Source organism: Bos taurus, chromosome 15 (genome assembly GCF_002263795.3).
Source record: "Bos taurus isolate L1 Dominette 01449 registration number 42190680 breed Hereford chromosome 15, ARS-UCD2.0, whole genome shotgun sequence".
In the NCBI taxonomy this organism is placed as follows: Eukaryota; Metazoa; Chordata; class Mammalia; order Artiodactyla; family Bovidae; genus Bos; species Bos taurus.
Window position 1 is genome coordinate 22,512,553 of NC_037342.1, and position 19,464 is coordinate 22,532,016.

Consider the following 19,464-nt stretch of genomic DNA (forward strand, 5'->3'; position numbering starts at 1 on the left):
TTAGATAGATTGGAGCTCAGAAATATTTGTTATATTAATAAAATGATGTATGGTTATTTGTTTTTAAGGATATACCTTCACAGGGCTTTATTCATATTAGATTGTTGAGGATGTTCTGTAAATTAAGTGAATAGGAAACGAAAGATGAAATGCTAGAAGGGCAGAAGGACAAAGGATGAAAGGTAGATTGTGACCAGATTATAGAGTCTTGTTGACAGACTAAATTTGGACTTTATTCTGTAAAGGAAATCTGAAACATTCAGAGGGAAGGAGTGGCACAATGAAATTGATACCCTGGGTCAACTGATTTAATCAGTGGACAGATTTGAAAGAGCAAAGTTTAGAGAGGGAAACCACGATTGGTGGTCCAATTTCAGTATTTCAAGCAGCAACTTATCATAAACAGGTTGTAGGGATACTAGTCCTGAAAATGAGACTAAGAGAGAGTGTACGTGTTTTGAAGCCCCACCCCTCAATCCCCAACCCCACCCCTTCCTATTCTGTCAGTGAGCCAGGGACAGCCCAGGAAGTGAGTTTTTGTCTGGCAGTCAGCGTGAGGATTTGGGAATCCCGGGATCTGCTGCTGCAGAACTCAACACAAAAATGTTTTCTCAGATCTTTCTACGTTCTGTCAGCGACTTTTCTACTATTGCAGTTGATTTCCTTTCTATGATATTACGCCGGATCCCAGGTAGGCGATTTGCCCCTTCCTTCTCCTCTCTCTCCTTTTCCTGAACTTAGGACTCTGTGCCTCTTTCTTGAAGAATACCAGGGGCTTCTGAAGTTTCCCAGTCTGTGTGGAAAAGATTCAGGCAGCAACACTGTAGAGGTGGTGTTAAAGGAGAGTGAGTCAGGATTTGTTAACCTGTAAGACAAACAGCCTTTCTGTTTATAGATTTTATGCAACATACAGGGGCAGGATTCAGGGTTTAGAAGTTCTCTTGGATCTGCAATAGGAAAAATATTCACTATTTAGGACTTTCTCAACTAAAAATAGTACTGCTACATGTTCTAATGTAAACATTTTGTTCTTCTATTTGCATTCTGGTGGACTTCTTTAAAAACTCTATTTAACACTTCTAAGTATTACACCGTGCAGCCTCTTAAAGAGAGTAGCATTTGAGATAGACTTTGAACAACAGATAAAACTTCCTTAGGGATAGACTAGTGGGAAGGACATTTAGGGTGAAAGTGAATTTTCTTTGGGAAATAAAGAAATAGTTGGATTTGTGCCGGGGTCCTGCCCCGGCTGATCCAGGGTATTCAAAGCAGGGACGGCGTCGGCGACCTATTTATTTAAATATTTTATCAAAGATATAAAGAGTAATAGGATGAGGATAGCTCAGTAGGAAAATTCAGTGGAGAAAAGAGGCTGAGTAGCTTGGTTTACGCGGGAGACCAATAAAACTTCAAGACAAGAAGTTTGCACCACTTACGTAGGCCGCAGGCATCCTTCCGTTCTCCCGAAGGAGAGGAGACACTGAGGCCTCCCCGGTCGGATCTTAGAAGCCCAGGCATAATTAGTAAGCATGGTGGGTTCCGCGCTCCAGATGGAGACTCAACCAGAGTGAGAGAGAGAGCGACATGGGGAGACCAGTATTCCGAGAAACTGATCCCAATTCTTTATTTTCCATGGTCTACTTTTATACACTGAGATGTTATGCAAAAGTCACGCGGGGTCAGCAGTCCTGACTTTTATCAAAGTCAGGTGCTTCATACAAATGTATACAGAGGTCTTAGGGGTGTTACATCATCTTCTGGCCAGGGGGGCCTGCTGACAATTTACGACCCTCTCCTTGTGACAGCGGTCAGTCAATCAGGACGCTTATTTCTCCAGGGCTGATTATTCTCAAAACAGACGCCACCCAAATAAAGTTACATTCCTACAGGGTGAGGGTGTAGTGGGTTTTAGTTAAGGAAAGAATTTACTTAGCCTAAGGTCTAACGTGATTAATATCAGACGAGATCGGGCTCGTTCAGGGTGGTATGGCCTAGACGTAACGTGATTAATATCAAAGGTTAATTCTATATATTCATTAATGTGTGTAAGGGCAGGGGATATGGAGACTTAGCAACAAACATTGGCTCAACAAATGAAAAACCCTTCACCAACACAATTTCTAATTAGCCCACTATACTTATAGTTTTCTAACTTCTCTAAAGAACCTGTTTTTAGAGGGTTTAAAGCATCTCGTGCCTCTCACGGTTGGGAGGCTGTGAGCAATCACATGTGGCCGGACGAGCCTGTCAGGCAGGCTAGAGAACCTTCAGAGGAGTTTGTAGGTTAAAACACTCTTATCACGCCCAGGAATTATTATTAACTGGAGCTCTAGATTAACTCCTTCTCCGAAAGAGGTGGTGGGGGACAGCCCCCCGTAAAGTCAGAGATGTAGGTAAGAGCACAAAGTAGTAAAGTAGGCAGGCTCTGGTTATGGGGGTAGACGCTCGAGGATTTCCAGGGGGACTCCTGAGGCTCGATCCCGCCTTTGCGTATGTCGAGCCTCCTTCCTCATGACCTTTGCCATGGGCGGAGTACCTCACTCTGGCCCCCAACAGGTTTGACAGAATTGGTTATTTACGGGGCTTCCCAGATGGCGCTAATGGCAAAGAACCAGATGTAAGAGATGTGGGGTTCTATCCCTGGGTTGGGAAGGTCCCCTGGAGAAGGAAATGGCAAGCCACTCAAGTGTTCTTGCCTGGAGAATCCCGTGGACAAAGGAACCTGGCAGGCTATAGTCCATAGGGTTGCAAAGAGTCAGACACGACTTAGTACACACGTGCTTTGAGCCTACATCTCTGAGAAGGTCTCAAGTGCTCTAAACTGAATTTTTGAAAGATTTTAAAGAAGTGGGATAATAGATACAATGTTGTAAAATATTTTGCTAAAAGACTAGTATCCCTATATTTTAGTTTGATTTTCTAGTTTAGACTTCTATATCACTATTAGTTTTATGAGTTAAAATGAAAGATTATCTTATAGTATCTAATTAGTTATGTAGTTGACCACCCCTCTGTGTTAGGCAATACTGCCTGCGAACACTGAATACATATGAAATAATAGGGACAATTTTCAGCTCTCTATTTTAAAATAATTTTTTTGTGGCTTTTGAATTTGAGGTAATTTCAGAACAGGTATCAGTGCATTATTTAATTTATAACAGTTCTTTCCTAGGAAATGCCGTGTACATTCATGTGTATACCATTAAAACAGAAGAAATTAAATTGCAGATCCTATTAAATTCACATAAATGCTGTGAAATCTTTAGAATCACATTCTAGTCTGTCAAAAGTACTGAGATTAATGTAATTGTGATAATATCGAATGGTGGTTATTTATATTTCTTTATTTAATTTTTTAAGCTGTGTGGCATGTGGGGATCTTAGTTCCCCACCAGGGATCAAACCCATACCCCTGGAGTGAAAGCTCAAAGTCTTCATTAACCGCTAGACTGCTAGGGAAGTCCTGGGCATTTTTTATTAAACAATGAGGTATAGCTATTAGCACATCTGTGGTTAACATGTAGATTCAGTCTTGTGAAAAGGCCTGCATTGTTCAACTAAGAGAAATGGTAGCAATGGTAATTAAAGTCCTGAGTTAATTAAGCAGATTTGTACTGCAGGAACACAAAAAGGATTGTGGTTCACAAATGGAGAACTGTTGGAGTTCACAAATGGAGAAGAGTTGATGGTCTGAGAATAAGGAAGGAGACGAATTTGGAGACTGTGTTTGGTGATAGGTTTACATTTTCCTTACCAGTAGATGAGACTGTCTATAGAGAAACAGGCATGTTTATAGAAGACTGATAAAATTTTTGTGCTTTTGATTTCCTCTTCACAGTTTTGAAGAAGTACATGGAAAAGACTCATCAGAAAACAGTGATCTTTGGTCAGGAGAAGACTCTTCCATGCATTGCACCACTTCTAACCACGGTGGAAGAGACTCCGCAGGTCATCTCAGCTGGAGTCCAGGGACATTTTCCTGAGTGGCTCAGTGGCTATCTACTTCGTGTGGGACCTGGGAAATTCGAGTTCGGGAAGGATAAGTAAGCCTTGATTTTGGAGAACAGTTTAGTTTTCTTAGCATGGGCTCTTTCTATGTAATGTGCATAATATCTGCTTCCTCTCAGAAGCTAACATTGCTACACAATCCCTTTGATCACAGCTAAGGAAACTGTAGCCTACAGGAAAAAAAAAAATGGAGATTTTAATTCTTCTTTAAAAGTCCTGACTTCTGCTTTGCAGACTAGTATAAATTTCAAGTCGTCTGAAAGTTTATGCTAAAAGAGAAGTGTCAGAAACTATCTTTATGACTACTGAGCTCTGTTTCATCACAAGTTCCTGGAGGAAGGGGCGATGTCTTCACTTCATACCTCTCTCTTACCCAGTACTCCCCAGACATGGTGGCTCTTTCAGTTCCTCAAACCAGGAATGTTTATTTTTGCTCAGGGTCTTGGCATTGGCTGGCTTATCTCTCTTCCCAAGTCTGATTCTTGTCATTCAGATATCAGCTGAAATTTCACATCCTTTGAGCTTTCCCTGATCTCCCAATCTAAAGGTGCTGTTTTTTATATTATTTATTTTAATTCTCTGCATTATCAATAGCTAGTATATTTTTGCTTGTTTACTTATGAGCTGTGTTTCTCAGTAGATGGCAGTTTCATGATGGCAGGGACCTTTTCTTGATTACCCTGTATCCCCAGTATCTAGGATAGTGCTCTGTAGTTAAATAGCACTCAATATATATATGTAAGTAAAAGAGAAACCCAGCAACTCATTGATGTATCATTTCTCTGTGTGACTACTAGGGACATGAAGTGATGTGAAGAAATCATTGTGGTCAGGAAGAAATCTACTTTGCTTTAAACATTAAAAAATTTTAGAATTTTTTGTTTTCATTGTGAAAGTTTTTACCTGTATTAAACTTTTTGAAATATAAAACCAAGTGAGGGAAAAGTGTGTACCACATGCTCTGTTAGCACTTTGAAATATTTCCTGCTGATCTTTCCCCCATCTCTATAGATTTGTTTTAAATAATTACAATCATATGAAAAAAATTTTTAGTGATGTATAATTGACATGTTAGTTTCAGGTGTACAACATAATGATTCAATATTTGTATATATTGTGAAATTATCATCACAAGTCTAGTTAACATTCCTAACCATGCTGCTACTGCTACTGCTAAGTCGCTTCAGTCGTGTCCGACTCTGTGTGACCCCTTAGATGGCAGCCCACCAGGCTCCCCCGTCCCTGGGATTCTCCAGGCAAGAACACTGGAGTGGGTTGCCATTTCCTTCTCCAATGCATGAAAGTGAAAAGTGAAAGTGAAGTCGCTCAGTCGTGTCCGAGTCTTCACGACCGCATGGACTGCAGCCTACCAGGCTCCTCCATCCATGGGATTTTCCAGGCAAGAGTACTGGAGTGGGTTGCCATTGCCTTCTCCGATTCCTAACCATACATTTTAACAAAAATTTGTTTTTCTTATGATGAGAAGTTTTAAGATTTACTGTTGTACATGCTGTGTGCTAAGTTGCTTCACTTGTGTCTGACTTTTTGCGGCCCTATGGAGTGCAGCCTACCAGGCTCCTCTGTCCATGGGATTTTCCAGGCAAGATACTGGAGTGGGTTGCCATGCCCTCCTCCAGGGGATCTTCCTGACCCAGGGATCAAACCTGCTTCTCTTATGTCTCCTCTATTGGCAGGCAGGTTCTTTACCACTAGAGCCACCTGGGAAGCCAAAGATTTACTGTTAGCAACTTTCAAATATGCAATACAGTTTTATTAACTATAATCTGACTCTGTATTTTACATCCCTTATTTATTTTATAACTGGAAATGAATTTTCATCCCATTTACCTCTTGCAATAACCAATCTCTTTCAACCACCAACTTATTCTCTGTGTCTGTGAGCTTGTTTTTCTTTCTTTCTTTTTACTCTTTATGATTTAATCTTTAAGATTCTACATATAAGTGAAATCATATGGTACTTGTCTTTCTCTGTCTGACTTATTTCACTTAGGATAATGCCCTCAAACTCTACTCACGTTAAAAATGGCAACATTTCCTTCTTTTTTATGGTGGATTAATATTCTATGATGTGTGTGTGTGTAAAATTTATATATATCACATCTTCTTTATCCATTCATCCATCCATGGGCACTTAGGTTGTTTCCATATCTCAGCTATTATAAATAGTGCTGCAGTAAACATGAGGGTGCATGCATCTTTTATAAGGTAGTGTTTTTTATTTCTTTGGATTAATATCCAGTGGATCATATTGAAAGGTTGTTGTTGAATCACGCGAATACACCGGGATTCTTGGCCCCCGGAGGAGAAGAATTCAATCCGGGGCCAGAGACGAGGCTTGATCGCTCAGAGCTTTTGTGTAGTAAAGTTTTATTAAAGTATAAAGGAGATAGAGAAAGCTTCTGACATAGGCATCAGAAGGGGGCAGAAAGAGTACCCGCTTGCTAGTGTTAATAATGAGGTTATATAATCCAAAGAATGTCTGGAGGTTGTAAAGACCTCCTCCGACCTACTCCCATAATTTACATTTTAAGATAACACTGTCCTCAGGCAAGATACATCCTTGTAAAGACCAGGTATACTCCCATAATTAACTTTTTAAAATAACAGAAGGTTGAATCCAAAGACTGTCCTTAGGCAGGATACATTATTGGTATATAATCCTAAGGAATGTGGAGAAAGAAAAAAAGTTTGTCCTTTTTTCCTCCTTGAGAATTCCAGACCCCTCTCTCTTTGGGGACCCCTAGACTCCCTATCAACCTGCCTAGGAAATGACTCTCTCATTCCCCCCTTTTCTTTTAGGAGAATTATGTTGCCTAGGGAAAAGGGGCGTCGTTCTCGTTCCATAACTGCTTCCAAGCTGATAAGGGGCGCTGTCCCTAAATTGGTGGGGCAACATATTCTCCTAATCCTCATATTGAGGATATCTGATCCAGGGGCCCCAAATAGTAGCTGGAGGAAGCTACAGCAGTAGCAGGAGTTTGAGCAACCATTTGTAACTTAAAAGCTTTCATGCGGCTAGAAACAAATCCAGTTATACAATTACAGATGCAGGGAGCAAACAGCAAGAACAAAACAACCAGAATTATTGTAATTAAGATAGTTGTCCACCATGGGGAATTAGTTAACGTTTTCCAAAGTGAAGCAATTGAGGCTTCAGGAGTGTCCATGGCCCTAATCATCTTGTTCATGTGGTTAGTAACATGAGTAACATTCGTGCTCATATCAGGTATATATGTACAGCATTGGGTATGAATAATGGCACAAGTTCCTCCTTGTGCAGCTGTCAGAATATCTAGAGCCAATCTGTTTTGTAAAACCACCTTTCTAATTTGTGCTTGTTCAGCATTAAGAGCTGAAATAGCCTTTTGAGAATCCTGTAATGCCTGTTGAGTAAAATTAGTCAAAGCATCCACTCGTAACATAACATCTGTAGTTCCCAAAGAGGGAACAAACGCTGCAGCCAAATAATCATACCAATAAAATACAGACCTTGCCCACCGAGTTCTAAGGTGGGGTAAATTAGCAGGCTTTTCTGGAAGCTCTGAAAATATAAAGCCATGAGTAAAGGCTAGACCCAGGGTGCATCTCCCTATCCAACCAGGGGGGAGCCATGCCCATAGGTAAGAGCCACATATCCAATAAGTCCCGTTTGGAGCAAGCCAGCGCGACTGAGATATCCAGTCCCAATTCGTGCCTGGCCAGACAAAGGGAGAACCGGAACTGGGATTGGAAAACACGGGAATGATTACATTGCATGTTTCCTGAGACAAATATCCCATTTGTTTCCAATCATTGTAATTAAGTTGTTGGCTAACTTTTGGGGACGGCTCTGTTTGTTCCCAGCATATAGAGGCAGTAGATATTAAACGTCCTTTTTCAGGAGTTAGCCATGTAACCTCATCCCATATTTGATAAACGTCAGGTAAAAAGCCATTAGATCTAGACCTATTTACCTTATATGTAGCAAAATAGTCATTGAACCGAGACAATGTATAATCAAAATTAAAAGTCACATTATGTCCATAGTTAGAGTACAAAGTGTTGCACCAGTCCATTTTAGGGTTGGTAGATGTCATCAGATGACGAAGAGGCATCGCATGTGATTGTTGTCGAAGGTATTCACAGACTTGGAGAAAGTCTTTTCCTTGAAGTGGGGATGTCCACCACGGGAAGCCTTCCACTGACGAAGAGGGGAGCGCTCCGCAGACCCAGCAGTTAGACCGATTGTGGAATGCAGCATAGGAGTGAGCCCAGGACAGGAAGACATTGTCTTGAGGATCCAACGGCAGACTCAGGATATTTGGAGTCAGCAGAAGTAAGCTCACATAGGTTATCAGGCCCATCTAAAAGGTACAAAGTCAGAGCATAGAAAGGAAAGACATAAAATGAAGTCACTTAATTTTGGTCAGGGTGCCACCTCTTAACTCGAGTATGATGTACCCACGAATCAATTCCTGGCACTTTGACAGCTGTGGGAGAGGAAAGAATAACCTGGTAAGGACCTTCCCAGAGAGGCTCGAGGGATGGCCCCCCAGATCCCACTGTTTTTATGAGGACCTCGGTTCCTGGCTCAAATAGAGGCCTGCTTGACTCGGAGGCTGGGTCAGGAGTCTTCTCCCGGAGTTCTGTTAATGTCTGTTGAAAAGCTGAGAGCTGAGTTACATAATTAGTTAATTCCAAGGCTTCAGGGTCTATAACAATGTCTGTGCGTAAGAAAGGCCTTCCATAAATACATTCAAAGGGGGACAGTCCCTCTTTTTTTGGAGTAGTTCGAGCCCTCATTAAAGCTATGGGTAGGACTTTAATCCATTTGTCCTGCGTCTCTTGAGTTAATTTGCGCAGATGCCTTTTGATAATGTCATTAGCTTTTTCAACTTTCCCGGAGGATTGGGGTCTCCAGGAACAGTGTAAGTGATATTCTATTCCTAGAGCTTTAGATACCCCCTGGGTTACAGCAGCTTTAAAGGCGGAGCCGTTGTCACTCTGAAGGCTCCGTGGCAGCCCAAACCTGGGGATAATTTCATGAATTAAAATCTTTATAACCTCCTTAGCCTGTTCACTACGACAGGGAAAAGCCTCAATCCATCCAGTAAAGGTATCTACCCAAACTTGTAAGCAAGAATATCCATTAGCTTTTGGCATATGAGTAAAATCAATTTCCCAATCCTCTCCAGGATACTTCCCACTTCGTTGTAATCCAGATTTTGCTAGCTTTTCAGTCTTTGGGTTATTTTTTTGACAAATCTCACACCTTTTGATAATATTCTTTAAAGTTTTCATTACATTTTTACCTTCAAACAAACGAGAAACCATTTGGTAAGTACTCTCAGCACCCAAATGAAAACTCTGATGTAAACCCTTAAGAATTTTCCACTGAGCATTTTCAGGAATTATTAATCGTCCATCCTCGGACTGTAACCATCCTTTATCAGTAATCTTTGCTCCTCGTTTCTCATATCTTTCTAATTCTTCCTCAGTATATTGTGGTCTTTCCTGTTCCACAGGACCTGTCCAGATCAAAGGCGTCTGTAGTGAAGGGGTTTCGTAAAGTGCCGCTTTTCTGGCTTGACAGTCAGCCAGATGATTACCTTCGGCTATTTTACTCCCATCCCTGCTGTGCCCTTTGCAGTGCATAACAGCTACTTCTTTAGGACAATATATAGCAGTTAAAAGTCTCTCGATCTCTCTGAAATGCTTAATAGGTTCTCCTGTTGCTGTTTTAAAGTGTCTCTCTTTCCATATTGCAGCATGAGCATGTAAAGTCAAATAAGCATACTTAGAATCTGTATAGATATTTACCCGCTGCCCTTTGCTTAACTCTAGAGCTTGGGTCAGAGCCACAAGCTCCGCTAACAGAGCACTGGTTCCCTAGGGGAGAGATTTTGCTTTCAAAACCTGTTCAGCAGTCACCACGGCGTAACCTGCTTTACGCTTTCCATCCTGAACAAAAGAACTGCCATCTGTAAATATTTCCATGTCAGGATTGTCTAATGGGGTATCCTTTAGATCCTCCCAAGCTGCATAGTTTAAAGTTAGGAATTGAGAACAATCGTGATCAGGTGTTTCATTTTCCTTCTCAGGAAGGAGAGTGGCAGGATTTAAATTTCCACAAACTTTAAGCTTAGTTACTGGTCCTTCTAACAACAATGACTGATACTTAAGAAGCCTACTGTCTGTCATCCAAATATTAACCTTAGAATTTAAGATTCCACTCACATCATGAGAAGTCAGTACAGTAAGGTTTCGTCCATTAATTATTTTTAAAGCTTCAGGTGCTAATAAAGCCGCTGCCCCAATTACTCTTAGGCAGTGGGGCCACCCACATGCAACTACATCTAATTCTCTGCTTAGATAAGCAATAGGTTGTTGGTGAGGCCCTCGGGGTTGTGTCAAAACTCCCAATGCCACACCTTTTCTTTCAGTGACAAACAAATTAAATTCTGACCCTGTGGGCAAGCTCAGAGCTGGAGCTTGCAGGAGAGCAGTCTGAAGAACCTTAAAAGCCTTTTGAGTTTCTGGAGGCCAAACCAGTTTGTCGGTTTGAGCCTGCTGAGTTTCAGCTATAAGTTTATATAAAGGCCGGGGCAAGTTCCCCATAACCCGGAATCCAAATGCGACAGTAACCTGTGATTCCCAAAAATCCTCTCAATTGTCTTAAAGTCATAGGTAGGGGGTGATTTAGTATAGGTTTAATTCTCTCAGGGCCTATGGCCCTAGTCCCTTCTGATATGATTAGGCCCAGATATCTAACCGATTGTTGACAAAGCTGAGCCTTTTCTCTTGATGCCTTGTAACCACAGCCTGCCAGAAAGTTTAAGAAATCTTCTGAGGCTCGCGAACAAGCTTCCTCTGTCTCAGCACAGAGCAAAATATCATCTACATATTGTAACACCACTGCTTCAGAGCTGTTAAAGTTTTGTAAATCTCGTGACAAACTTTGTCCGAATAAGTGAGGACTGTCACGAAATCCCTGGGGCAAAACTGTCCAGGTTAACTGAGAAGCTGGCTGCGTAGGGTCTTCAAAGGCAAATAGGAATTGACTTTCTTCCGCCAAAGGCACTGAATAGAAGGCATCCTTTAAATCAATTACTGAGAAATATTTGGCCCGTTCAGGAATTTCAGACAATAGAGTGTAAGGATTAGGCACCACGGGGTATAAAGGAATTACAGCCTCATTTATTATTCGTAAGTCTTGAACTAGTCTCCATTTACCATTTGATTTCTTTATACCCAAAATAGTGTTGCAAGGACTGTTACAGGGAATTAATAGTCCCTGTTCCTTTAAATTTTCGATGATGGGTTTTAATCCTTTCTTAACTTCAGGTTTCAGTGGATACTGCTTCTTATGTGGAAATACGTGTGGGTCTTTGAGCTTAACAACTACAGGAATAGCATTTTGTGCTCGACCCACAGATTTTCCATCAGCCCATACTCTAGGATTTACATTTTGTTCAACTAAAGGGAGTGAAAGGGAGGGCTCCATATTCATGAAAACAGAGGCATGGACCTTGCTCAGTATATCCCTTCCCAAAAGGGGTGAGGGAGATTCTGGCACAATCAGAAACTCGTGTGAAAACAGCACAGAATCCCAGTTGCAAGATAAAGAATAACTGAAATAATACCTTTTGGCTCGTCCAGACAGTCCCATTACGGAAGCGGATCGGGAAGAAAGTGGGCCAGGGGCTTCAGTAAGCACAGAATAAGTTGCCCCAGTATCTAAAAGGAAATCGACGGATTGGCCCCCCACAACTATTAATACCCGGGGTTCCTCAGGTGTAATTAGGACGGGAGCTTGTGTGGGGACCCCCGGGCACCTTCAGTCCTGATTGTCTTGAGAGTCCGACCCCGGAGACCTACACCTCTGGGGGCAGTCTCTCTTCCAGTGTGGTCCTTTGCAGACCGGACATGCAGCCGGGGGCGGCTTAGATGCCTGAGGGCAATCCCGCTTGAGGTGCCCCTCCTTTCCACAGCCGTAGCAAGCCCATCCCTTTTCACCTGGGCCCCTCTGGGCATTTTTCTCAGGCTGTTTAAGAACGCTTTTTTATAGCCATGGCGAAGGCTTCCACCTTTTCCTTTGTCTTTTTTTGCCTTTCTTTCTTTTCCTCATATTCCCTACCATAATAGACTGTCTGAGCCAGTTGTAACAGAGTGTCTAAAGACTGATTTGGTCCATACGCCTGCTTTAATAGCTTACGGCGGCTATCTGGAGCCGACTGAGTGAGAAATCTATCCTTTAAGATCACTTTTCCCTCTTCACTTTCGGGATCAATCTCAGTGAATCTGCGAAGGCCTTCTGTCAGTCTATCTAGGAATTTACCAGGAGCTTCTTTCTCTTCCTGTTCTATATCTGCCAATTTGCCATAGTTTAAAGGCTTAGAACGCGCCTGCCTAAGTCCCTCAAGAATACATCTAACAAAATGACTCTGATCCCATCTTCCTTTAGCTGTGTTGTAGTCCCAGTCTGGTTCTATAGTTGGGACCGCCTGATGCCCAGTGGGGAGGGCCGCTATCTCATTCTCCCTCTTCCCTACTGATTCATTACCAAGCCACTCATCTCCATAAGCAACCGCTTTTCCCAAAACTCGAGTCTTTGACTCAGCAGTCAGCGTTTGTCCCAAGATATACATCACATCCTTCCAAGTGAGGTCATAAAGCAGAGTAACACCTTTAAAAGCTCTGATATATTTTTCTGGGTCCTCCAAATAGTCTCCCAGATCCTCCTTGATTCTTTGTATTTCTTGATAAGAAAAAGGCTTATTAACTCTCACAGACTGATTATTTCTCCCGGTGGGTGTTTCATAAAGAGACAACAGCTTGTGTGGCTGTTCCTCAGTCTCTCTGGCTGCTCTGCGCATATGATCCCAGGGATAGATTGGAGAAACCTGTTTTTCCTCTTCTCTTTGTCTCCTGTCCTCCATCTCATCGCTTACTTCGATGGTCTGAGTTTCTACTGAAACCAGAGTAGTCTGAGGTCGTACTGAGACAGGAGTTGTTTGGATCTCCATGTGGGCAGTTTGAATCCCAGTTTGGAGTCCCAGGTATGGGGGCAAAGTAAGAGGATAGGGGGGAGCTGAAGGTTTCACACCCAAATCTATACCCTTAGGACATAAGTCTGGCATATTTCGCAGAGAGAAAAAGGGCAACACATATGCTACTTCTACCCATTTCCCTTGTTCCTTACAGAACCTGTCTAATTGTAGAACAGTATTATACTTAAGAGACCCTCCAACTGGCCACCGTTTGCCGTCCTCCAATGGATACCGTGGCCATGCAGTATCACATAGGAAGACCAGGTGTGTCTTCTTTAAGCCCTGGGCAATTTTATGAGGATTCTCTATTTTTTGTGGCTTTGATAGTGGCTATACTAATTTATGTTTTCACCAACAATACGTGAGTGTTCTCTTTTTTTCCACGTCCTCCCCAACACTTGTTATTTCTTGTCTTTTTGATAATAACCATTTTAACAGGTGTGATGTGGTATGTCACTGTAGTTTTGATTTTCATTTCCCTGCTGATTAGTGATGTTGAGCATCTGTTTGTATACCTGTTGACCATCTGTATGTCTTTTTTGTAAAATGTCTATTCAGATCTTTGGCCCATTTAAAAAATAGGTTTATGGTTTTTTTTGCTATTGAGTTGTATGAGTTTTTAAAAAAATATATTTTAGATATTAACGGAATTTTTTGTCCTTATTTTAAAAATTTCATACTGTCTTAAGGCTTTTTATCTGTGTTGCTACAAATCTGAATGATTTACTTTTTTAGTGACTATCTAAATTTAACCTTTATTTAAAAACTTTCTTGTATTTAATTTATTTATGTTTAATTTTTTATTTTTAAAATTATGAACATATGATAACACATTTATAGGAGACTTGGAAAATACAGAACAAAGTTACATATAGTTCTACTATATATTACAATTATTTTTTTAAATAGATAAATTAAGATTTTTAGTTGGAGTTTCATATCAAGCTCTCAAAAATTAATAGAATGAATAGACAGAAAAGTGGAAGATATAGTAGACCTGAAAAGCACTATGAACAAGTTCAGCATAATTAAGATTTATACAATTTTCACACAGTGGCAGGATACAAATTCTATTCAAGTTTCCATGGACTATGAACCAGGAGACACTGGAACATACCCAGGGACATAAAACAAGACACAAACATTTCATGATCTAAAGGTCCTGAAATCATATAGAGTCTGTTATCTTATCACTGTGGAATTATGTTGGAAATCAATATCAAAAGATATTTGAAAATAACCCACACATTTTCAAGTGCAATGTGACATTTCATGAATCTTTGACTCAGTCATTGAAAGCCTTAATAAAGCTAAAAGACTGAAAAAACACAGAGGGTGACTGAAGCGAAGAAAGCATTTAAATGAGAAATTAATATAAAAATGAGAAATTAAAATCAAAGACACTTTAAAAATGCCATTTATTTGGAAATTACATGTCCACTTTTAAATGATGGATGTGGATGACTTACTTTTAATGGCTGGATGATATTCCAGAAAACTTTTTTTAAAAATGTGATAAAATATACATAACATTTGCCATCTAAAATTTGCCAACTATTTTTGATTGTACAGTTCAGTAGCATTAAGGACATGCATACTGATGTGCTGTTATCACCACCATCCATCTACTTTTCATCTTGTGAAACTGAAGCCCTGTATCCATTAAACAGTAACTCCTCATTCTCCCTTCCCCCAAGTTTAGTCATATTCCTGTGGGCCTGGTGGGAATCTGGTCATGGCCATACTGTGCTTCTCCACCTGTTGTTAGATCAAGAATTAGGGCGTGTTTAAGATATATTTCTTAATATATCTTTGAAGGCCAGTGGGTATTAGTTGGAGAAGAACTCAGCCCATACCACCCTGAACGAGCCCGATCTCGTCTGATATTAATCACGTTAGACCTTAGGCTAAGTAAATTCTTTCCTTAACTAAAACCCACTACACCCTCACCCTGTAGGAATGTAACTTTATTTGGGTGGCGTCTGTTTTGAGAAAAATCAGCCCTGGAGAAATAAGTGTCCTGATTGACTGACCGCTGTCACAAGGAGAGGGTCGTAAATTGTCAGCAGGCCCCCCCGGCCAGAAGATGATGTAACACCCCTAAGACCTCTGTATACATTTGTCTGAAGCACCTGACTTTAATAAAAGTCCAGGACTGCTGTCCCCACGTGACTTTTGTATAACATCTCAGTGTATAAAAACAGACTCTGGAAAATAAAGAATTGGGATCAGTTCCTCGAAATACTGGTCTCCCCATGTCGCGCTCTCTCTCACTCTGGTTGAGTCTCCACCTGGAGCGTGGACCCCACCATGCTTACTAATTATGCCTGGGCTTCTAAGATCCGACCGGGGAGGCCTCAGTGTCTCCTCTCCTTCGGGAGAACGGAAGGACGCCTGCGGCCTACGTAAGTGGTGCAAACTTCTTGTCTTGAAGTTTTATTGGTCTCCCGCGTAAACCAAGCTACTCAGCCTCTTTTCTCCACTGAATTTTCCTACTGAGCTATCCTCATTCTATTACTCTTTATATTCTTAATTAACATTTAATTAAGCAATTGTTTCCTGATCTTCGCCTACGCAGTCTCTCCTTCGAATACCCTGGATCAGCTGGGGCTGGACCCCGGCAATTACCCTCACCACAGTTTGGCCTCAGGCCAAACTACAGGGAGGGAACACATCCCTACCCATCAGCAGAAAATTGGATCAAAAATTTACTGAGCATGGCCTGCCTACCAGAGCAAGAACCACATCTAGTCCCTCCCATCAGGAAGATTCCACAAGCCTCTTATCCTCATCCATCAGAGGGCAGACAGAATGAAAGTCAAAATTACAGAAAACTAACCAAGCTGTTCACATGGATCACAACCTTGTCTAATTCATGAAACTATGAGCCATGTCATATATGTCAAGGCTGTATTTTTGTCCCCTGCTTATTTAACTTATATGCAGAGTACATCATGTGAAACACCGGGCTGGATGAAGCACAAGCTGAAATCAAGACTGCTGTGAGAAATATCAATAACCCCAGATATGTAGATGACACCACCCTTATGGCAGAAAGCGAAGAAGAACTAAAGAGCCTCTTGATAAAAGTGAAAGAGGAGAGTGAAAAAGTTGGTTTAAAACTCAACATTCAGAGAACTAAGATCATGGCATCTGGACCCATCATTTCATGGCAAATAGATGGGGAAACAATGGAAACTGACAGACTTTGTTTTCTTGGACTCCAAAATCACTGCAGATGGTGACTGAATGAAACTGAATGAAATTAAAAGATGCTTGCTCCTTGGAAGAAAAGCTATGACCAAACTAGACAACATATTAAAAAAGCAGAGACATTACTTTGCCAACAAAGGTCCATCTAGTCAAAGCTGTGGTTTTTCCTGTAGTCATGTATGGATGTGAGAGTAGGACTATAAAGAAAGCCTTCTTTAAGTGCCAAAGAATTGATGCTTTTGACCTGTGGTATTGGGAGAAGACTCTTGAGAGTCCCTTGGACAGCAAGGAGATCCAACCAGTCCATCTTAACGGAAATATTCAATCCTGAATATTCATTGGAAGGACTGATGCTGAAGCTGAAACTCCAGTAGTTTGGCCACCTGATGCAAAGAGCTGATTCACTGGAAAAGACCCTGATGCTGCGAAAGATTGAGGGCAGGAGGAGAAGGGTACAACAGAGGATAAGATGGTTGGATGGCATCACCGACTCGATGGACACAGGTTTGGGTGGACTTCGGGAGTTGGTGATGGACAGGGAAGCCTGGCGTGCTGCAGTCCATGGAGTCACAAAGAGTCGAACATGACTGAGCTACTGAACTGAACTGAATGTAGGGCCACCCAAGACAGACTGTCTTGATGGAGAGTTCTGCAAAATATGTACACAGTAGAAGGGAATGGCAAACCACTTCAGCATTCTTACCTTGAGAACCCCATATACAGTATGCAAGGCAAAAAGATATGACACAGAAAGATGAACTCCCCAGGTTGGTAGGTGCCCAATATGTTACTGGAGAAGAGCAGAGACATAGCTCCAAAAGGAATGAAGAAGCTGAGCGAAAGCAGAAACAATGCCCAGCTGTGGATGTGTCTGGTGGTGAAAGTAAAGTCTGATGCTGTAAAGAACAATATTGCATAGAAACCTGGAATGTTAGGTTCATGAATCAAGGTAAATTGGAAGTGGTCAAACAGGAGATGCCAAGAGTGAACATCAACATTTTAGGAATACGTGAACTAAAATGGACCAGAATGGGCAAATTTAATTCAGATGACCATTGTATCTGCTACTATGGGCAAGAATCCCTTAGAAGAGATGGAATAGCCCTCAGGGGCAACAAAGAGTCCGAAATGCAGTACTTGGGTGCAATCTCAAAAACAACAGAATGATCTTGGTTCATTTCCAAAGCAAACCATTCATATCACAGTTATCCAAGTCTATGCCCCAACCACTAATGCTGAAGAAGTGGAAACCAAATGGTTCTATGAGGATCTACAAGACCTTCCAGAACTAACACACACACACACACAAAAAGGTGTCCTTTCCATCACAGGAGACTGGAATGCAAAAGTAAAAAGTCAAGAGAAACCTGGAGTGACAGGCAAAGTTGGCCGTGGAGTACAACATGAAGCATGGCAAAAACTAACAGACTTTTGCCAAGAGAACACACTGATCATAGCAAACACCCTCCTCCAACAACAAAAGAGACAACTCTACACATGGACATCACCAGATGGTCAATACCGAAATCAGATTGATTACATTCTTTGCAGTCAAAGATGGAGAAGCTCTTACAGTCAGAAAAAACAAGACCTGGAGCTGAATGTGGCTCAGATCATGAACTCCTTATTGCAAAATTCAGACTTAAATTGAAGAAAGGAGGGAAAACCACTAGTCCCTAAGGTATAACCTAAATCAAATCCCTTATTATACAGTGGTAGTAACAAATGGATTCACGGGATTAGATCTGATAGAGTGCCTGAAGAAATATGGATGGAGGTTTGTGACGTTGTACAAGAGGCAAGGATCAAAACCATCCTCAAAAAAAAGAAATGCAAAAAGGCAAAATGGTCATCTGAGAAGGCTTTACAAATAGCTGAGAAAAGAAGAGAAGCAAAAGGTAAAGGAGAAAAGGAAAAATATATCCATCTGAATGCAGAGTTCCAAAGAATAGGAAGGAGAGAGAAGAAAGCCTTCCTCAGTGATCAATGCAAAGAAATAGAGGAAAACAACAAAGTGTTAAAGACTAGAGATCTCTTCAGGAAAATTAGAGATACCAAAGGAATATGAGCTTCCCTTGTGGCTCAGATGGTAAAGAATCTGCCTGCAATGTGGGAGATCTGAGTTTGATCCCTGGGTTGGGAAGATCCCCTGGAGAAGGGAAAGGATGCCCACTCCAGTATTCTGGCCTGGAGAATTTCATGGACTCTATAGTCCATGGGGTCCCAAAGAGTTGGATACGACTGAGTGACTTTCATTTCACTTCAGTTCACTTCAAGGGAATATTTCATATAAAGATGGGCACAATAAAAGACAGAAGTGGTATGGACCTAACAGAAACAGAATACATTAAGAAGAAGTGGCAAAGATATATAGAAGAACTGTACAAAAAAGATCTTAATGACCCAGATAACCACAATGGTGTGATCACTCACCTAGAACCAAACATTTGGAGAGTGAAGTCAACTGGGCCTTAGGAGGCATCACTATGAACAAAGCTAGTGGAGGTGATGGAATTCCAGCTGAGCTATTTCAAATCCTAAAAGAAAGTGCTGCACTCGATATGCCAGCAAATCTGGAAAACTCAGCAGTGGCTACAGGACGGGAAAAGGTCAGTTTTCATTCCAATCCCAAAGAAAGGCAATGCCAAAGAATGTTCAAATATTGCAAAATTGTACTCATTTCACATGCTAGCAAAGTAATGCTCAAAATTTTCCAAGCTAAGCTTCAATAGTACATGAATCAAGAACTTCCAGATGTTCAAGCTGGATTTAGAAGAGGCAGAGGAAACAGAGATCAAATTGCCAACATCCGTTGAATCATAGGAAAAGGAAGAGAATTCCAAGAAAACACCTACTTCTGCTTCATTGACTATTCTAAATCCTTTGACTGTGTGGTTCACAACAAACTGTGGAAAATTCTTGAAGCAATGGGAATACCAGACCACCTTACTTGCCTCCTGAGAAACCTGTATACAGGTCAAGAAGCAACAGTTAGAACTGGACATAGAACAACGGACTGGTTCAAAATTGGCAAAGGAGTACATCAAGGCTGTATATTGTCACCCTGCTTATTTAACTTATATACAGAGTATATCATGTGAAATTCTGGCCTGGATAAAGCACAAGCTGGAATAAAGATTGCTGCGAGAAATATCAATAACCTCGTATATGCAGATGATACCACCTTATGGCA

General features: G+C 41.2%; 2 protein-coding genes across 3 annotated transcripts in view; one reads left to right on the plus strand and one right to left on the minus strand.

Moving 5' to 3' along the window:
* The first annotated feature begins 515 nt into the window (after positions 1 to 515).
* BCO2 (beta-carotene oxygenase 2) overlaps positions 516 to 19,464 on the plus strand; it is a 67,701-nt gene continuing 48,752 nt past the window's right edge. Inside the window, exons 1-2 of one of the 2 annotated variants that reach the window (XM_024975217.2) lie at positions 516 to 691; positions 3,839 to 4,043. In XM_024975217.2, coding sequence (XP_024830985.1) covers positions 604 to 691; positions 3,839 to 4,043 — 293 coding nt within the window. In that variant the 5' untranslated portion in view covers positions 516 to 603. The remainder of the gene's footprint in view (positions 692 to 3,838; positions 4,044 to 19,464) is intronic. The other variant, NM_001101987.2, reaches the window with a different exon arrangement.
* Positions 6,722 to 13,532, minus strand: LOC132342310 (endogenous retrovirus group PABLB member 1 Env polyprotein-like). The gene is made up of 2 exons (XM_059875088.1): positions 12,572 to 13,532; positions 6,722 to 8,372 (listed from the first exon to the last, which is right to left on the minus strand). Exons 1-2 carry the CDS (start codon positions 12,587 to 12,589, stop codon positions 6,939 to 6,941), a joined length of 1,452 nt encoding a protein of 483 aa, XP_059731071.1. The 5' UTR covers positions 12,590 to 13,532; the 3' UTR covers positions 6,722 to 6,938.